The sequence below is a fragment of the Macaca mulatta genome, chromosome 12 (assembly GCF_049350105.2).
Source record: "Macaca mulatta isolate MMU2019108-1 chromosome 12, T2T-MMU8v2.0, whole genome shotgun sequence".
Lineage (NCBI taxonomy): Eukaryota > Metazoa > Chordata > Mammalia > Primates > Cercopithecidae > Macaca > Macaca mulatta.
Window position 1 is genome coordinate 96,106,351 of NC_133417.1, and position 17,370 is coordinate 96,123,720.

A 17,370-nucleotide genomic window follows, 5' to 3' on the forward strand; every position below is an offset into this window, starting at 1 on the left:
TCCTTGACCAACATCTTTGACAAAAGAAATCACTATGTTGAAAACACAAAACTAACATTTAAAAGTTGAGATATCTATTTTCAAGATTTTGAAACTAGTACTTCTTTATTCTGTCCTTAAAGAAAGTATATTGCCGGTTTCAAAATTTATTTGAGTCTTTTAAGATTGATATCTTGCATGTGAAAATTCAGCATTCCATAGATGCTTTCTTTGATTTCCCCATGAGAATGAAAACTAAGAATACTTATACTACTCGTTTTCAACTGTAGATTTCTCAGGTGCTAATAAGCCATCAATAAGCTGAATGAACTGATGTTGCAGTCTAAACCTGCATTCTCTGGCTGAGTGACACTGAAGTTTTGTATTTCCTGTGGTTTTCACTAGAAACTGCAGTCAATTCGTTTTACCAGTTCTGAAGCTGGTCGAGCCCGTTGTGGAGTGGACCCCCGATGCAGGCAATTTGCTGCCGCCGCTTCCAGTCTTGCAGCTCTTCTATGAGCATGTTGTTCATTAACAGGTCCGTCTCATGGATGATTTGGGTCATTTTACTGAGAGCCTCCTAAAAACAAAGGGGACTACTGAAAAGAGTTTCATAAGAAATAAGTCACTTAGAATTCAATTTACAAAACTATTTGACCTGGTAGACAAGGGCTTGGTTAAAATTTTGACCAAATATTTTACTAAATACTAGCTTCTATTTGCCAGGCCTTTTCAAACAATTAAATTATTGACAATAAAAGATGTCATGAGAAAAGAAGAATGGCCACAGTTTAACACTCTCTTCATGTGTTTCAGTATAAATATATTGAATTTGTAACTCCTGTGGCAACGATATTGAATCTCGTAGTCACAAAACTGTATAGTTGCTTATTAAAAGGATATTTATATATTTAATTTATTTTTAAAATAAAGATGGTTATCCATTTATATTAAAATGAGCTGACTAAAATTTGAGCCTTTCTGTGTTAATTTTTATTAGGACTATTTCTGGGTTTTGGAAGGCATAATGGAGAATTATAACTTTCAAAGGTCTAGGGGGTAGAAGATATGAATTTCTGTTCTGGCATTATTGTAAGCTATATGAATGTGAGCAAAGTATTTAATTTTGCTGAAACTTGGTATATTCTCATTTATACAACCAATTGAATGAACTGAATTATCGTCAATGTTCCTTCTCTTTTTAAAATGTTATTCCTTAAGTAGAATAAAATGTCATGCATAAAAATACATAGCATAGATTTATTATGCATAAAAACATTAACTTTTTCTTGAATTAACTACTTGCATACTTAAAATCTGATATATAACTAAGTTTATAATTAATTTAGGGTAAAAATAAATGTTGTACTTGTTTGTGCTCACACAAATTCCTGCACAAAAAATTGAGCCGAACTTTTAGAAATGAACTACTGATTTATTAGTGACTGGTTAAATTTCAATTGCATTTATTTTTCAAGATAGGTAGAAAAGTGAAATAGAGATGTTTCCCCTCCTTAAAAATATTTAATTAAACCAGAAAAAAAGTTCTTGCTCTCCTTGGAAGAAGTTACATTGAATATGTTCAGTTGCCAATGAACTATTTTGAAATCTAGGAAATTGCTTAATACTACGTCATTTCTCAGAGTAGAAACTAGAATATTTTTTTTTCCAATAAGATTTTAGCAGTCATCAAATGCTATTTTAATTATATATGTGCAGTGGAACCCATCTCAGCATATTAAGTACTTAAACTAAAACAGCCATGTCTGAAATAATGACAAATAAAAATCATGTAAAAGTTCCACTCTGAAATTAATGTTAGCTATAGTAAATGTATCACATAAGCAAGATAAATAGTCTCTAAAGAGGTCCAGCATTGTAAACTCATGAAGAGAAGCATGGCAAATAGCATGGGACTGTTCCTAGAAACCTTGCCGTTTTTTCATTCAGTAAATGGAACTGATAAATCTGACAGCTTGATTCTTTTCAGTTAGTCTAAGTTTAGAAAAAAGGAGAAAAATAGTCAAAAGCCCAAATTAACATTTTTCACTAACCTTTCTCTTGAAATCGAGGCTGTTAAGCATTTCCTGCAGTGTCAAAACTTCCTGATTCATCATGGCGCTATTCTTGTCACTCTGATCTGCAAAGGTAAAGAGATCAGATTTAGAGTCCTCGCCAAGTCAAAGCTCTCTATTCCTGAAAGTCAAGTCAGCCTCAATCCACCACCCTAAAACAGCCCTGCCCCAGAGAACTTATGTGATAAGAGACTAATTGGGTTCACTAGAGGTGAGCTTGGAAGTCTCTGTCTGCTCATTTTGCCAGAAAGAATTACATCCAAGCATGAAAAAAAGGACCTCTTTATTTTACAGACCTTCAGGAAAGACCATTCTGCACTTGGTGTCCGGTTTTGTTTTGTTTTGTTTTGGTGGTGGTGGACAGAGGAGATAAAGTTGCTGTAATGGATTCCTTACTGGATACCTCCACATTATATACTTGGTTATTTGGTAAAAGTAAGGAAGGCGGGGATTACCCTTTGTGCCCCTGATTAAATCATATTTGACTCTCTGTTGCCTTCACCTACCCCTCCCTGCTCTGCTTCATATGCAGGTTTTATGAGAAACTGCCTCATAGAGTTACAGTCTTATCTACCTAGTCTCATGAACTAATAAAAGACTAAGTTATTTACTTTCTCCCACTTTTTTTTCTTTTTTTCCCCAAAATGCTCTAGCTTCATTGTAAAACTAGCAGTGGGCCAGAGTTGTAACTTAGAAAAATATCTGACTGAAAAAAAAGATTTATCCTTTTTTACATGGGGATACATACAATAAATAAACATTATATTATTTAATTTGAACATTAAACTTTATTGACATAGTGATGGGGCTCAGAAAATGACACCCCAAAATAATGGAACGAAAGCAGCAGCCTCAAGGTCTCTCTCAATCCTCTGTCTCTCCACAGCACACATGAAGTGCTCGGAAGCTCCCTGATCTACCTAGAAAATGGACCCCTAAGAGGAACACAATTGCCTTCGATCCCTTCCCTGAAATTTCATTAATCAGATAAACTTAAAATTCATAAAACAGAGGAAAAGTCTGAAAATTAAACACCACACCTAGAGCTCAAACTTTGTCCCAAACTATTGTTTGTTCTCAGGTTCCAGTCAATTCTTCAAGAGTATTATTTACTAACCACTGTCTGAGCATTGGATCCATTCATTAACTTTAAAAATCATTTGCTTCTACATTTCCAACCTCCCTTTCCCTTATGAAGAAGGGCATATCAACATCTGTACCCCACTGGATTACTGGGTAACCATTCTCCTGCTATTCTCCCATGCTGTGCATGTTAAATTAATTTGCATGCCTTTTTCTCCTATTGATCTACATTTTATTAGTGCATATTCAATGAACCTTCAGAGGGTGAAGGGGGAAGGTTCCCTTTTTGCTCCTACAATGGCAAATGACTGTTTATACCAACCATTCATGTTCATGAAAAATGGGGACTGAGAATGCTGATTTGACTTGTGTAATTGTGAAAAAGAGGTCCCAGAACAACACTGGGGCAAATTTCTCTACAAAACAGGACGAATCTCTAGGAACTCATTTCTGGTTGTAATGATTCACAAATTTACTAACTCCTAGATCCCATACATAGCAAAATCTTGCTTATGTAGCATTTTGGCAACTGAAAACTTCTTTAGCTAACCTTTCCCACCTTCACCAAGGATATAATAACTTGTTTCCCTTGTATTTTTCTTTTCACTTATAACAGGATGGGACAAACAAAATAAATATTTGTGGATTTAGGTGATAAAAATAATAATTTTAATTCATAATGTACATGAAGCACTGAAAAAGTGACTCAAATCATAATAAATTAAGTTCAAAATAACCTAATTTTTAAAATTAGTAGTTTGCATATAAAATTTGGAATAAGGCTGCCTTCAATGACCATCACTTGATTACATTTATAGTTGTTCTAAACCCTTTTAGGGTCATGAACTCCCCCTTTGATAATGAAACCCAGGTTTGTGCCATTTCTTCTGAATGGAAAAGTTGTATGTACAAATAATTGTGAACATTTTGAATAATATTTCCTGGAAGTCAAGGCATCTTAAGCATATCAGGAGAAGAACCCAAAACACCTCATCTTCACGTATGAAAAGTTATGCTTGACCACAATCATTCATATTTCCTTCAAGATACATTTTAGGCCAACATTTTAATAGTCAAAGATGATTCTGTAAATGGAAAGTTTCTTTCTGATTTATTTTTTTGAATTATTTTGAAATAATTTTAGAGCTACAAAAAAGTTGCACAAATAGCACAGAGTTGTCATATATCCTTCACCTAGTTTCTTCTATTCTCTTACATAAACATAGTAAGCACAATGATCAAAACAAGTAAATTAGCATCAGCACAATTCCATCAACTAAACTAGACCTAGAATCTTGCCAATTGTTCCATTAATTGCAACATACTTTAAACTATTTTTCTATTATTATTTGTAAATCTTAGGTCTTGTAAATATTCTCTTCCCCTTCATTTTAAGAAAACACCTAGTTGTAAACAATTTCAGTGTTAAACCACAGAAAAAATAGTAAAATAAATTGCAGTGACCTTACATTTTGACATTTATGCAATTATTAAAATTATGTTTTTGGAGACTTTTTGACACGATAAAATACTTAAAATGTTAAATGCAGTACACAAAATTATATACAATATGATTTCATTTTTTGAAAATAAATACATAGATGTGTATGTATGTGAACATACAGAGAAAACGCTGGAAGGAAATATATTCTGACAGTATTTATCTGTGGATAGTGAGATTTCATCAGATTTTTTTAATGCTTTTGCCTATATTTTATGCTTTCTTCTGTGAAACACATTTCTATTTTATAATCTTAGAAAATTATATTATTAAAATACTACTTGTAATTTTCTGATCATGTTAGGCAATTATTATTACTTTTGTTTCTGTGATAATTATATTTTAATTCTATAGGAGAAGGTTTTTATCTTTTAGAGACCTATGCTGAAGTAGGGGTAATTCCTCATGCAGTGTGAAATTTATGTTGCATTGATTGGTAATTTACTTGGAATTAGTTGGATATGCATGGATACACATACACACACACACTTAAACACTCACACACACACATATTTATATGCAGAGAGAAAGCAGCAGCAAAACAAGAAAATACTCCCTGTATTTCCCTCGGCTCATCTAAGGAAGTAGATCAAATTTTTCAACTCTGTCAGTGAAAAAACTCTACTCAAGATGCCTTTTTGTCTCTAGGCATAATTACAGAAAAAACAAAAACTTACCCATTGTCTGAATTGTTTTATACCTGTAGTCAAATTCGTCTTGCAGGTCTTCTAAGTATTTAGTATCTTGTTCTGTCATCTTTTCACAAAAGAAAACATACTCACTCTGCTGTTACAATTAAGCACGTCAATCAAACAACATCATAAGTATTTTAAAAAACTGCTTGGTGCTTCCAGTCTCCAACAGCAACCAAAAACCATAATGAACCCACGCTTCTAAAGAGCTAATTCATATGAAAGTTGGATAATGCTGGAAGAACCAGCTTGAACTTGCCCTTCCAGCTATTCTCTCTTTCTATTTGCCTGGAAGTCTTTCAGCCACTACTTGCTCATTTCTTAATTACTTCCAAATGATGCTATGCATATAATCTTTTTTTAATTGGAGAATATGAATATTTTTGCCCTTTTTAGAACTCGTGGGTATTTCATGTAACTCTGTACTAATGTATCAATGATCACTTTTTGCTGAAATCTTCATTTAAATATGCTGTAGTTTATGACAATTCAGCTTAAATATTTTTTCTTTCTATTTCCTGAAATACGCCTATGCTTCTACTGTGTCTCCTGTTATTCTGTCTTTAAGATTTTTACTTTACTTTTCCCCAAACCTGGTGATGTTTTCCTGCTCAGATATAATAGTAAATGTCAAGATCTGCCCTAAAGGCTTTTTATATATTATCTCCTTCAGTCCTCACAACACCCATGAAGTAGGTTATCCTCACTTTTATAGAGGAAGAAGAAGAGGCCACGAGATGTGAAGTAACGCACTTGTCCAAGGTCACTCAGGTGCTCAGTGAGAAGTTTGTGGGAAGTCCAGCAGTCTAACCCTGACCCCACCCTTAACCAAAGATAGACCCACTGTGCTTCCTAGATTCAGACTACTGTACTTCCTTTTGTTCTTAGAAAAGTCAAACTTTCTACTGCCTGCTTATTCCAAGAAGTCTTCTCTAAGGAAACATATATCTACAACAACAATGCATTCATCACAAATTTTAAATTTCACTCAGAGTTAAATTTAATCCAAATTTTAAATTATTGGTTACAAAAAGTATAGAATTTGGAGGAAGAGAGTCTGAATTTGTGTCCCAGCTCTATGACTTTTTAGTTGCATGGACTTGGGCAAATGTCTTTGCATTTTAGCTGCTTCACCTGTAAAAAGGGGTGGGGGGTGGGAGGAAGAAGGATAACAGTATCTACCTCAAGGAGTTGTTATAAGGATTACATTAGTTTGACTGCTTAAAACAGTGCCTAGTACCAAATATATGCTTCATAAGCAGTAGCTATTATTACTCTTCTAATCCCTGTTATCTCATTCTCTTAATGACATTCTCCATATTTATAAACCTTAGAAAAGAAACAAAGTAGTAGCTATTGACTACATGATATACTATCTACCCACCCATAGTAATAACAGCTACCAATTTTGTGCAACCTGTGCTGTGCCTATACCTTACATAGATTATCCTTTCAGCAACCTGCAAAGTAAACTATTTCCATTTTTCATGTGAGGAAACTGAGGCCCAAAGTCATACAATAATACATACTCAAGCTAGAATTCAAATCTAGTCTAGTTTAGCTTCAGTCTTTACTCTTTCCTTCCACTATACCCCAATACCACTTGCGGCATTTCGCTTTGATGCTAAGTTTCTGCGGAACAAAGTCCCACGGAAGGCTCTGAGCTACTGAACTCATGGAACCTACATGCACGAGAAAATGTACCAAAATAAAATATGATAGCTTTAAAGCAGAGATATACTGTGGTTCCATCTTTTGATCTCAAAATTAATTAAAAGCCAAAAGAAGGCAGTATCTTGCAGAATCTTCTAATGAAAAGTATATGAAACCAATGCCAGATCTCTGAAAAGTCAATGCTCTGGTAAGTAATTAAGGGTCTTCTAGAGTATATTGTCATCAGTAATTGCAAAAGGTGAAAATACCCAGCAACAACCTTCAAAAGCTCTCTGAATGATCTGAGAGCTACATTCCAAACATTCCACAGAGAAACCGAGGTTACGGCATAAGTGGGGGAATTACATTGATTGGAAAGCATTGCTTTGCCTAAAAGTCAGACCAGGCTTCCTGGAATCAGCACCTGGGACAGGGATTAGGTACAAGGGATTTGTTGAAGGAGTCCTCTTGGCAGAAAGGACGTACAAGAGAGGGAAAGGGAAGGGGATGGAGCTAAGTGAGCATGTGGTCATCACTTAGGTCTAACTTTGGTTTGAGAAACCCAGGAGCATAACCTGCACCACAGGTTAACCCCAACTTGAGGAAAGGGGTCTGGCCTCTCTCCCCACAACCCCGTGCCACTCAGTCATTGTCTGAAGGCAGCCAAAGTCTTCCTGTAGAGCCAATTCTCCATCGAAGCCATTAGCTGTCAATACTCATGGCAGCTGGGAATCCATGTACAGGCCTGGTAAAGATCTGCTCGGGGCTCCAAAAAATGTGGTCCTCTGCTGCATCCTGCTCCTCAGGATTTTAAAAGGAATTTGTGCTGGATGCAAAATCCATCTGTGCACTTTATTAATGTGCTTAAGTATTCTTACTACAGTAAAATAATAATCTCCTGCCTTTACACACTTGCAGAGTGAGTAGAGCCCTTGGTTTTGACACTACAATATGCCAAGGTATTTTGTCCTAGGTCTGTCTGATTCCTTCTCACAACAGTGTAAGCCCAGACTTTTGCATTCATGTTTTACTTGTTATGGAGGATCACTAAATCAGAAGTCTGAAAATAAATTTAAACCCTCTTCCTACTATTCAGATAATATATGGGACAGTTGATCTTTAAATATTTATAGTTTATTTATTTTGATGGAATTATTATTTTTATAAATGGCAAGGAAATGAATGCTATGTAAGTTTTGGAAAGGAAATTAACATCCTATTTTATATACAACATGGCAGAAAGTCTTATTCAAGACATCTTCACTAGATCAATAAAACTGATAAATCTTTAGACAGACTGATTATGGAAAAAAGAGAAAAATTTATCAATATTAAATGAGAGATGTGACATTACTACAGATTCTACAGATATTCAAATGAAAATAAACATTATGAACAACTTTATGCCAATAAAACAACTTAGATCAAATGGACACGTTTCTTTAAAAACACGAATTACCAAAGCTCATTCAAGAAGAAATAGATAACCTGAATAGCCCCATATCAAAGAAGTTCAAGTTGAAGTTAAAATGTCTCCCATAAAGAAATATTCTCATATAAACATAGTATGTGAGAGATATTTATCTTATTAACAAATTGCCCTATGATTTCTGTATACACTAACTTTGGGCACATGGGAGAATGGTGCATAGTTATATGGGGACAGCAGCTAGCCTTTCTAGGTATCTGTATAAGATAACTTACCTGCACACTGTTTTTAATGGCAGCCACTTTGTGCTCCACATTCCTCTGTCTTTCTGAAACTGAAGAACTTTGTAAGGATTTCTCCAGAGGCCCCTGGAAAAAGAATGTCCTGAAATTTCACTGGTTTTGAAAAGGTTTATGACGAATGCAATACATACAGCATACAATTCGAACTGAGATCTAGATCAATGTGATATGGATGCTCTATAGTCATTAAAAAAAGCTGAGATCATGCCACTGCACTCCAGCCTGGGTGACAAAGTGAGACTTCCTCTTAAATAAAGAAACAAACAAATGAACCCACCATATATAATTATAAATATATATATATGTGTCCGGAGCTGCGTGGCCCGGCCATAGCGATTATAACTGACGACTGACGCCTGAGCTCTATACATTTCCACTTTATGCCTCCTCCCTAGATTTACTTTCTTCCCTGTTCTGCTGTCTCATAGGCCAGTACAAAATGGCGCTCTTCCTGGTTCTTCATCACCCATTTTCCCGCGCCCGTGAAAATGATCAACTTACAGCGCAGGCGCCATCCCGCGCCCGGGAAAATTACCAACCGACGGCGCAGGCGCAACATGACGTCCGACCGAAGAAACCGAGGCCTACCTGGCCATGCCCACCGCAGGGCCACCATCATCGCCCTGGCCCAACCTCCGCCCCTGCCGGTCTATATAAGGCATTACACTGCCACCAATAAACGAGACTTGATCAGGATACTGTCTTGTCTCCATTTCTCGTGTCTCTTGTCCCCCCGAGTTCCCACTCCCTCTTCTAGGGCCTACATTGACGATCCCGCGGGACGGGACATATATGAGATCTGTATTGCTTGAACATGTATATGCATGTATGTATAAATGCATTTGCAAATACATGGACAGATGTATAGATATGTGAAACTCAAGAAACTCAAGTACATGTGACTGGAAGAATATATACACCAAAATCTTACCAATGTGTTCTCTCTGAATAGTGAAATTACAGATAATTTGATGATTTAAAAAATTCTGTCTCTAAGTCTCTATAACATCTGTATAACTTTTGAAATTGTATAAAACCAATACATGTAATTTTTAAAATGGTATAATGAAACTGCATTAAATTGGGCCTAAATTTAGAATTGAGGATGTTGGATCTGCTGGGATGAGATTTGTTTTTACTCTAGAACAAAGGGAGTTTATGAAAGAAAACATAAAAATGTTAGTCTGGTTAAGCAAAAAGACAGTTTCTCCAAGCAGAACCTCTTAGGTACTCTAATAATCTGATACTAGGTGTGTTCTTTAGATAAAAAGTTCTATAAATATTAGAGGTGAGAGTTAGAGATGTAAGCAGCCCCTTCATCTTAAGTTGGGTGGGGAGCCATGGTTAGAAAGGTTGATAACTAAAATCCGCAGCAAATTCAGTGCAGAAACCTCAAGTAGAACCCATATCCTTGACTCTTGATCAGAAGTTCTTCAATTATACCACACTCTTCCAATTGGTAAAGGCTTTCTAAAATTCTCTTTGTCTCATCAGCCCCCATTATTTGTCTACCTAGTTGAAATCGAATAACCAGTACTTCTTTTGTGGTAGTATGTGGTACTGGCAAATTATTTTCAGAGTGACTTTGATGAGCATATACTCAAACAAACATTTTGACTGATATCTTACATTTGAAGAGAACATGCTCTCACACACACACGTGCACAGACGAATAACTAGAGATAAGAAGGGTTCAGAAAAGGAGAGCTGAGAACACATGTGAGAATACCATATATTTGTAAAAATATCTTAATTTTTACCCCAAAGACACTGAATCAAACTATATGTACTTTAGAAACTTACTATAGTTTTAAAATTAAATAAAAAGATACCATCCTTCTTCATCTAAAAAATAAAGTTGTCAAAACTTCAAAGTCCTCCCAAAACAGCCATAACCTGACAATAACTAAACATGAGAATTTTTTAAGAGTTAAATAACAGATACTTTTGGCTGGGGGCGGTGGCTCACACCTGTAATCCCAGCAATTTGGGAGGTCAGGATCACTTGAAGTCAGGAGGTCAAGACCAACCTTGGCAATGTAGTGAAATCTGTCTCTAGTAAAAATACAAAAATTAGCCAGGTGTGGTAGCGGGTGCCTGTAATCCCAGTTACTTGGGAGGTTAAGGCAGGAGAATTGCTTGAACCTGGGAGGTGGAGGCTGCAGTGAGCTGAGATCGTGCCACTGTACTCTAACCTGAGTGACAAAGCAAGACTCTGTCTCAAAAAAAAAAAAAAAAAAAGATACTTTTGTTAGACCTTCAAAAATAAATATAATGGTATGATGATATGATTTACTAAATTATGGAGGATGTCACTTGGAAAATTAATTACATACCCTTTCCTTTTGTAAGGGTTAACTGAAAAAAATATTAATTATAGACTGCATTGATTCCTCTACTTGTCTTTAGTGGGGACTCTGAATTCATCCAGGAAAATGAAATTAAAATATAATCTAAACTATGTTAGGGTAAAGTACATTCACACAATTAACAAGCAAGTATTCGTGGAACTTCTGTAAGACAAAATTCCTGCTCACAGACTGGTTTACACTGTGAGGTAGGAAATGGAAGCTACTAACAGGTGTAGAGCAAGACCAGAACCTACAGGAAGAGGCAGAGTAAGAATGACAGGAATTCAGCTTGGAGGTGATTACTATATTCCTAGGCTAATATTGTAGGACCCTGGAACAGAGTGTGGCCAGTACAAACAGGAAAGGATGTATAGATAAGATTCCAGTCATACACTCTGGAAAGGCATGGTAACTGTCTTAGAATGGGGGTGGAGAAAAGGAACTATGCAAAGATGATACTAAGACCTTGATTGCAAGTGACTAGAAGGATGGTGGCACCACTAACACAAGCAAAAGAAGCTGGAAAAGATTCTTTAAAAATTCCTTCCTTCCTTCCTTCCTTCCTTCCTTCCTTCCTTCCTTCCTTCCTTCCTTCCTTCCTTCCTTCCTTCCTTCCTTTTCTTCCTTCCTTCCTTCTCTTTCTTTCTTTCCTTCTTTCTTTCTCTTTCTTTCTTTCTTTCTCTGTTTTGTTTTAAAGACACAGAGTCTCGCTCTCTCACCCAGGTTGGAGTACATGGTGTGAACATAGCTCACTGCAACCTTGAACTGCTGGGCTCAAGTGATCCTCCTATCTCAGTCCCCACAGAGCTAGGACTATAGGCATGTGCCCCATACCCAGCTAATTTTTAATTTTTTTTTTTTCTGGAGACAGGGTCTTGCTACATTGGCCAGGCTGCTCTCAAACTCTAGGCTTCAAATGATCCTCCCACCTTGGCCTCCCAAAATGTTGGGATTACAGGTGTAAGCCACTGTACCCTGCTAAAGATAAGAATTTCTGTTTCAGAAAAATTGAGTTCAAGGTGATAACAAGATCACAAGGTCAGAAAATATTACCTGGACAGGCATGTTGGCTGCAGCCAATATTCTCCTCTCTTCCCTTAAACAGTTTGAAATAACCACAGCTACATGCATTGGATTTCCATGAAATTTTCCCTGAAAAAAAAAACAATGAGCAAAAATAACTAACATAAAGCTTAAATATATGCATCATAAGAAAATATCACCTCTTGAAAAACAACAATCTCCCAATAAATATGTGAAATTATTTGGGATTTGTTCCAATAATCTGTTCCATTAGAAAGTTACAGAAACTCATTTTGTAAACATAGACCCCTAAAGAGAGCATATTTATCTCTTTGTCCTCAAAAATAACTTGCAACAATGAAAAATGGTTCTTGAGCACCCGTTGAGGAAAGAGCTGAACACACACTTAGGAGGGTCAGTTTACTTTAAGTTTTGGGCAGGTTTTTTTTTTTTTTTTTTGAGACGGAGTTTCACTCTTGTTGCCCAGGCTGGAGTGCAACGGCGCAATCTCGGTTCACTATAGCCTCCACCTCCCAGGTTCAAGCGATTCTCCTGCCTCAGGCTTCCAAGTAGCTGGGACTACAGGGATGTGCCACCATGCCCAGCTAATTTTGTATTTTTAGTAGAGACGGGGTTTCTCCATGTTGGTCAGGCTGGTCTCGAACTCCTGAACTCAGGTGATCCATCTGCCTCAGCCTCCCAAAGTTCGGGCAGGTTTTACATAAAAGTTACTTTACTAAAAATTATCATGAACCAGATGGTCTCAAATTTTCACTTGTTAATTATGTGTCATGGTTTGCTTAAAGCATTTGTTTCTGTCCCTATTTGGTACTGTTTGTGTCAACTAGCTCATAACTGCATTAGTACACTAGAGTGAAACTGTATCATACATTGTTTCAGCAACTATATTTCTATGACATCTAAGCATATGCATCTTTTATTACCAAAGTTAATGATGCAGATACTGTAAACTGGCAGCCTGTGGGCCTAATTCAGCCATCAGTTACTTTGTGCAAATTAAAATACTGGAATCCCTTTGGGGAAAGTATGTACTACCCAGGGTTGCCATAATGCCCACCAATGAGTATCCCAAGCACTCATTTACCTTACCTGCAAGGCCTATGTAGGTGTCTGAGTTTTCCAACCTTAATGTATAGAAGTAATCTGAACAACACCATCATTTTAGTCAATAATATTAAATTTCTTTGTTACTGGACTTTTTCCAGGGCAGGATTAACAGGAAGCACAGTAGAAAAATGCATTTATTTAGTTTCCCTCAGCCCTCCTCCCTGAAGCTGGTGCTAATGTTTATGAAATGACCAAAAGGTTAGCAGCAGAAAAAATGAAACAAAAATCCACAATGTGGAAAATTATCAAAAATGGATTATACAGATATAAACTAGAAGATTTTTCTAGGGAAAAAATAAGGCTATTGGTTGTAAACTTTTTTTTGACTTTGACTGCTGCCACAATTTTATTAAATGATGTATGTTAATTACCACTTCTATTTGTTTTATTAAATGATATATGTTAATTACCACTTCTATTTGTAAAACAAGAGTAAACACCAACTATCTGAATTCCTGCTCTTACATATTTTAGTCTTCCAAACTCTTTTTTCTCTTTAAATCAGAAGTCTCCAAATGAAAAAAACAAAAATAAATTGACTGAAACTCAGAAGGTAAAGAAATAAAAATGATCCTATTTATGAAGCAGGGATACCATTTTTTCATTTCCGCATGTCAACAATTTCAGATTCTCTCTAGTTAGAATTTGTTCCTGATGTTAATTTTCCCATGTATTATTTTTTCATGTAACCCATATTCAACTCTCCAAGAAAAGCTATGTTTTCTCAATTTATTTTAATATTATTCCATTGTTAAAAATAAAGGGCTTCTCCTAGGGCTAATTTGGTGGCTCCGTTATTCATGTAAACTTGAAAACTCTTGCCATCCAAGATTAGGATCCTTTTGAGTTCTTAGAGTTCCTCTAAGAACTCAAGAATTACCATTATTTGCCTGTTTTTCTCACTGTTGCAGGAATATTTCTATGTCAATCATTCAGATACTAGCGTTCAACATTTCTCAGTTGTGTTGTACATTTTTTTCATTTTCCTTTCTTACTTGAACTTCTTCTACCTTCCTTTTCAGATTCAGTTTCCCCTATACTTCATAAGGTTAAATTACTCACTTTTTCTTCTTTGTTAAGAGCCAGGAATCACCGCAGTTTTCATCCAGGATCTTTTCACTTTCCTTTTGCATTTTTCCTAAGTCCCTCACTTAAATGTATGAACAAAAACATCTTATGGAAAATTGATTATTATAGATTCAGTAACAAATGAGCACTTCTATTTTCATAAGTATCAAAGACATACTCATATTCACCTTTCAGCAGTTACTAAGTACGTGAACCTGAAAATAACAACAAAACAAACCCTTAAGTGTGTGTTAGTGGGAGGAAGGAAGAAGCATGCTAGAAAAAGAGAAACTGCTCATTTTTGGTGGTGTATCAGTTTCTCATGCAAATTTATTGCAAATACCTTCTACTCTATGGCTTATCTTTTTCCTATCTTCTAGTGTCAATGAAGAGGTTTTAAATTTTAATAAATCATTTATTAAACTTTATGCTTCTTATGATTTAATAAAGATTTCTGTAAGCTGCAGGCATGGAGATTTTTCTTTGTGGTTTTGCACCATTGACTGTAATTAACTGGGAGCTTGTTAATAATGAGAGTTTTCTTTCATTTTTTTCCATATGTCTACCAAATTCCAATAACATTTACTGAACATCTTATTCTTTTACCACTGCTCTGCTGGGCCAGCTCTGTCATAAATCAAGTGTTCCTTTGTGGGTGGGCTTGTTTCTGGACTCCATTCCATCTTATGGTTCTATCTCTGCTTCATCAACAGATAATCTTTTTATGTTTTTTACTACAACTTTATAGTAAGTCTTGATGTCAAGTAGAATAGGTCTTCTTTGTATTTCTGTATACATTTTAGAATGAGCTTGTCAAGTCACACACACACACACACACATGCACACCCTAGTTGAGAATTTGAATGACACTAAATCTTTAGGTAAGATTTAGGGAGATTTGGCATCTTTATACTTGTGTTCTAGTCTATTTATGTATTCTTGAATGTTTCTGTATTAAACATTATAATCTTATACATGTTTCACTAGGTTTATTTCTATTTAGTTGCTATTTTTTGATACTAGAATAAATACCTTTTTTCTCATTGGTTTTGCTGTTATATAGAAATATAATTAATTTTTGTATATTGATTTTGAATCCAGCAACCTGCTAAACTCTGATTCTAATACTTTTGTAACATCTCTTATTAACTCTAAAATTATATCTGTAGATTCTTTTGAATTTTCTGCATACACAAATCATATATTGTGTGGATATTGATAGAATTTTCCTCCTTTTCAATCATCTAACTTCCATCAAGATTTCATCTTTGTCCTAAGGTGACTTATTTAGAAATGTATTGGTTAATTTCTAAACATAGGGATTTTCTATTTATCTTTTTTTTACAAATTTTTAGAATAATTTAATTTTAATCAGAATATATGCTCCGAATGACTTCAATCACTTTAAATTTGTTGAGACTGGTTTTATGACCCAGTATATTAACATTTTGTAAATGTTTCGTGTGAGCTTGTAAAGAATATGTATTTTGCAGTTGTTGAGTACAAATGTTTCATACAGGTTTATTAAACCATGTTTGTTAATTGTTTTGTTCAAATTTCTGCATCCTTGCTGATTTTCTTTGCCTGATAGATTTCTGCAGTTATTGAAAAACGTATGTTAAAATCTACTCTGTGAATTTTTCTTCTTGTGCTACTGTCATACACATTTAGACTTTTATATATGAGTGGTCAATGAAATCTTTTATTACCATGCACTGACCTTTATCTCTAGTAATGCTTTTTGCCTTGAAACAAAAAAAACAAAGTATAACACAATGCTTTCTATCACTTAGAATTTTTATTTTATCTTTATTGGTAAAATTCTTGATTTATTTCAACATATATATATTTACTAATGTGTCAGTATTGTGTACATATATTAAAGGGGAAATATATGTGTAATAAATTGGCTAATGTCTTCCTAAAACTGCTTCACTTTAGAGTTCAATTTTTCTGAACCTCTTTTAAATTTAGATTTTTGGCACCCATATTTTTCCACAAAATAGTGTCCTCTGGGCCATCAAGAATGTCAGCGATGCATATTTCTGTAGAGTGTGCATAATTATTGTCTTCATTTTATAGGTTTTGATGCTGGCATTTTCTTGATCTCTCCAAAATTTCTTGGTAGGTTTCAGACAAGAACCAGGAATCACATTTTTTCTACATATGGTTAAATGGTTTGTTGACTGAAACATTAAAGAGTTGTAATAGTCTAGTCATACTATCATGATTAACAACCACATCACTAATAGATGAGATTCTTATTTAACTTTTCAGGTAAATGTCCATGGAATCATTGAGAACCAGAATATATAGTAGATTCTCAGATGTCTATTCCAGAAGACTTCTAATCAGTCTTCTGTCACCATAGGCATTATCCATCCACTATTGTGGTTCACTCTTAATAATATCTTTGAAAAAGTTCTTTAAAAAAATTTTTTTTTATTATACTTTAAAGTTCTGGGATACATGTGCAGGTTTGTTGCACAGGTATACATGTGCTATAATGGTTTGCTGTACCCATCAACCTGTCATCTACATTAGGTATTTCTCCTAATGCTATCCCTTCCCTAGGCCCCCACCCCCTGACAGGCCCTGGTGTGTGATGTTCCCTTACCGTGTCCATGCGTTCTCATTGTGCAACTCCCACTTATGAGTGAGAACATGCGGTGTTTGGTTTTCTGTTCTTGTGTTAGTTTGCTGAGAATGATGGTTTCCAGCTTCATCCATGTCCCCGTAAAGGACAGGAACTCATCCTTTTTTTATGGCTGAATAGTATTCCATGGTGTATATGTGCCACATTTTCTTTATCGAGTCTATCATTGATAGGCATTTGGGTTGGTTCCAAGCCTTTGCTACTGTGAACAGTGCTGCAGTAAACATGTGTGCATGTGTCTGTATAGTAAAATGATTTATAATCCTTTGGGTATAAACCCAGTAATGGGATTGCTGGGTCAAGTGGTATTTCTGGTTCCACATCCTTGAGGAATCGCCATACTGTCTTCCACAATGGTTGAACTAATTTACACTCCCACCAACAGTGTAAAAGCGTTCCTATCTCTCCACATCCTCTCCAGCATCTGTTG

General features: G+C 35.4%; 1 protein-coding gene across 3 annotated transcripts in view; it reads right to left on the reverse strand.

Annotated features, from left to right (window-relative positions):
• The window catches only part of STAT4 (signal transducer and activator of transcription 4), a 125,928-nt gene that overhangs the window by 34,359 nt on the left and 74,199 nt on the right, over positions 1-17,370 (reverse strand). For 2 of the 3 annotated variants that reach the window (XM_077957328.1, XM_015110589.3), the window contains exons 4-8: positions 12,119-12,217; positions 8,688-8,780; positions 5,316-5,394; positions 2,034-2,119; positions 408-559 (exon numbers count right to left, since the gene is read on the reverse strand). In XM_077957328.1, the coding sequence (XP_077813454.1) occupies positions 408-559; positions 2,034-2,119; positions 5,316-5,394; positions 8,688-8,780; positions 12,119-12,217 (509 nt within the window). Of the gene's footprint in view, positions 1-407; positions 560-2,033; positions 2,120-5,315; positions 5,395-8,687; positions 8,781-8,991; positions 9,116-12,118; positions 12,218-17,370 lie in introns of those variants that run through there. The other variant, XM_015110591.3, reaches the window with a different exon arrangement.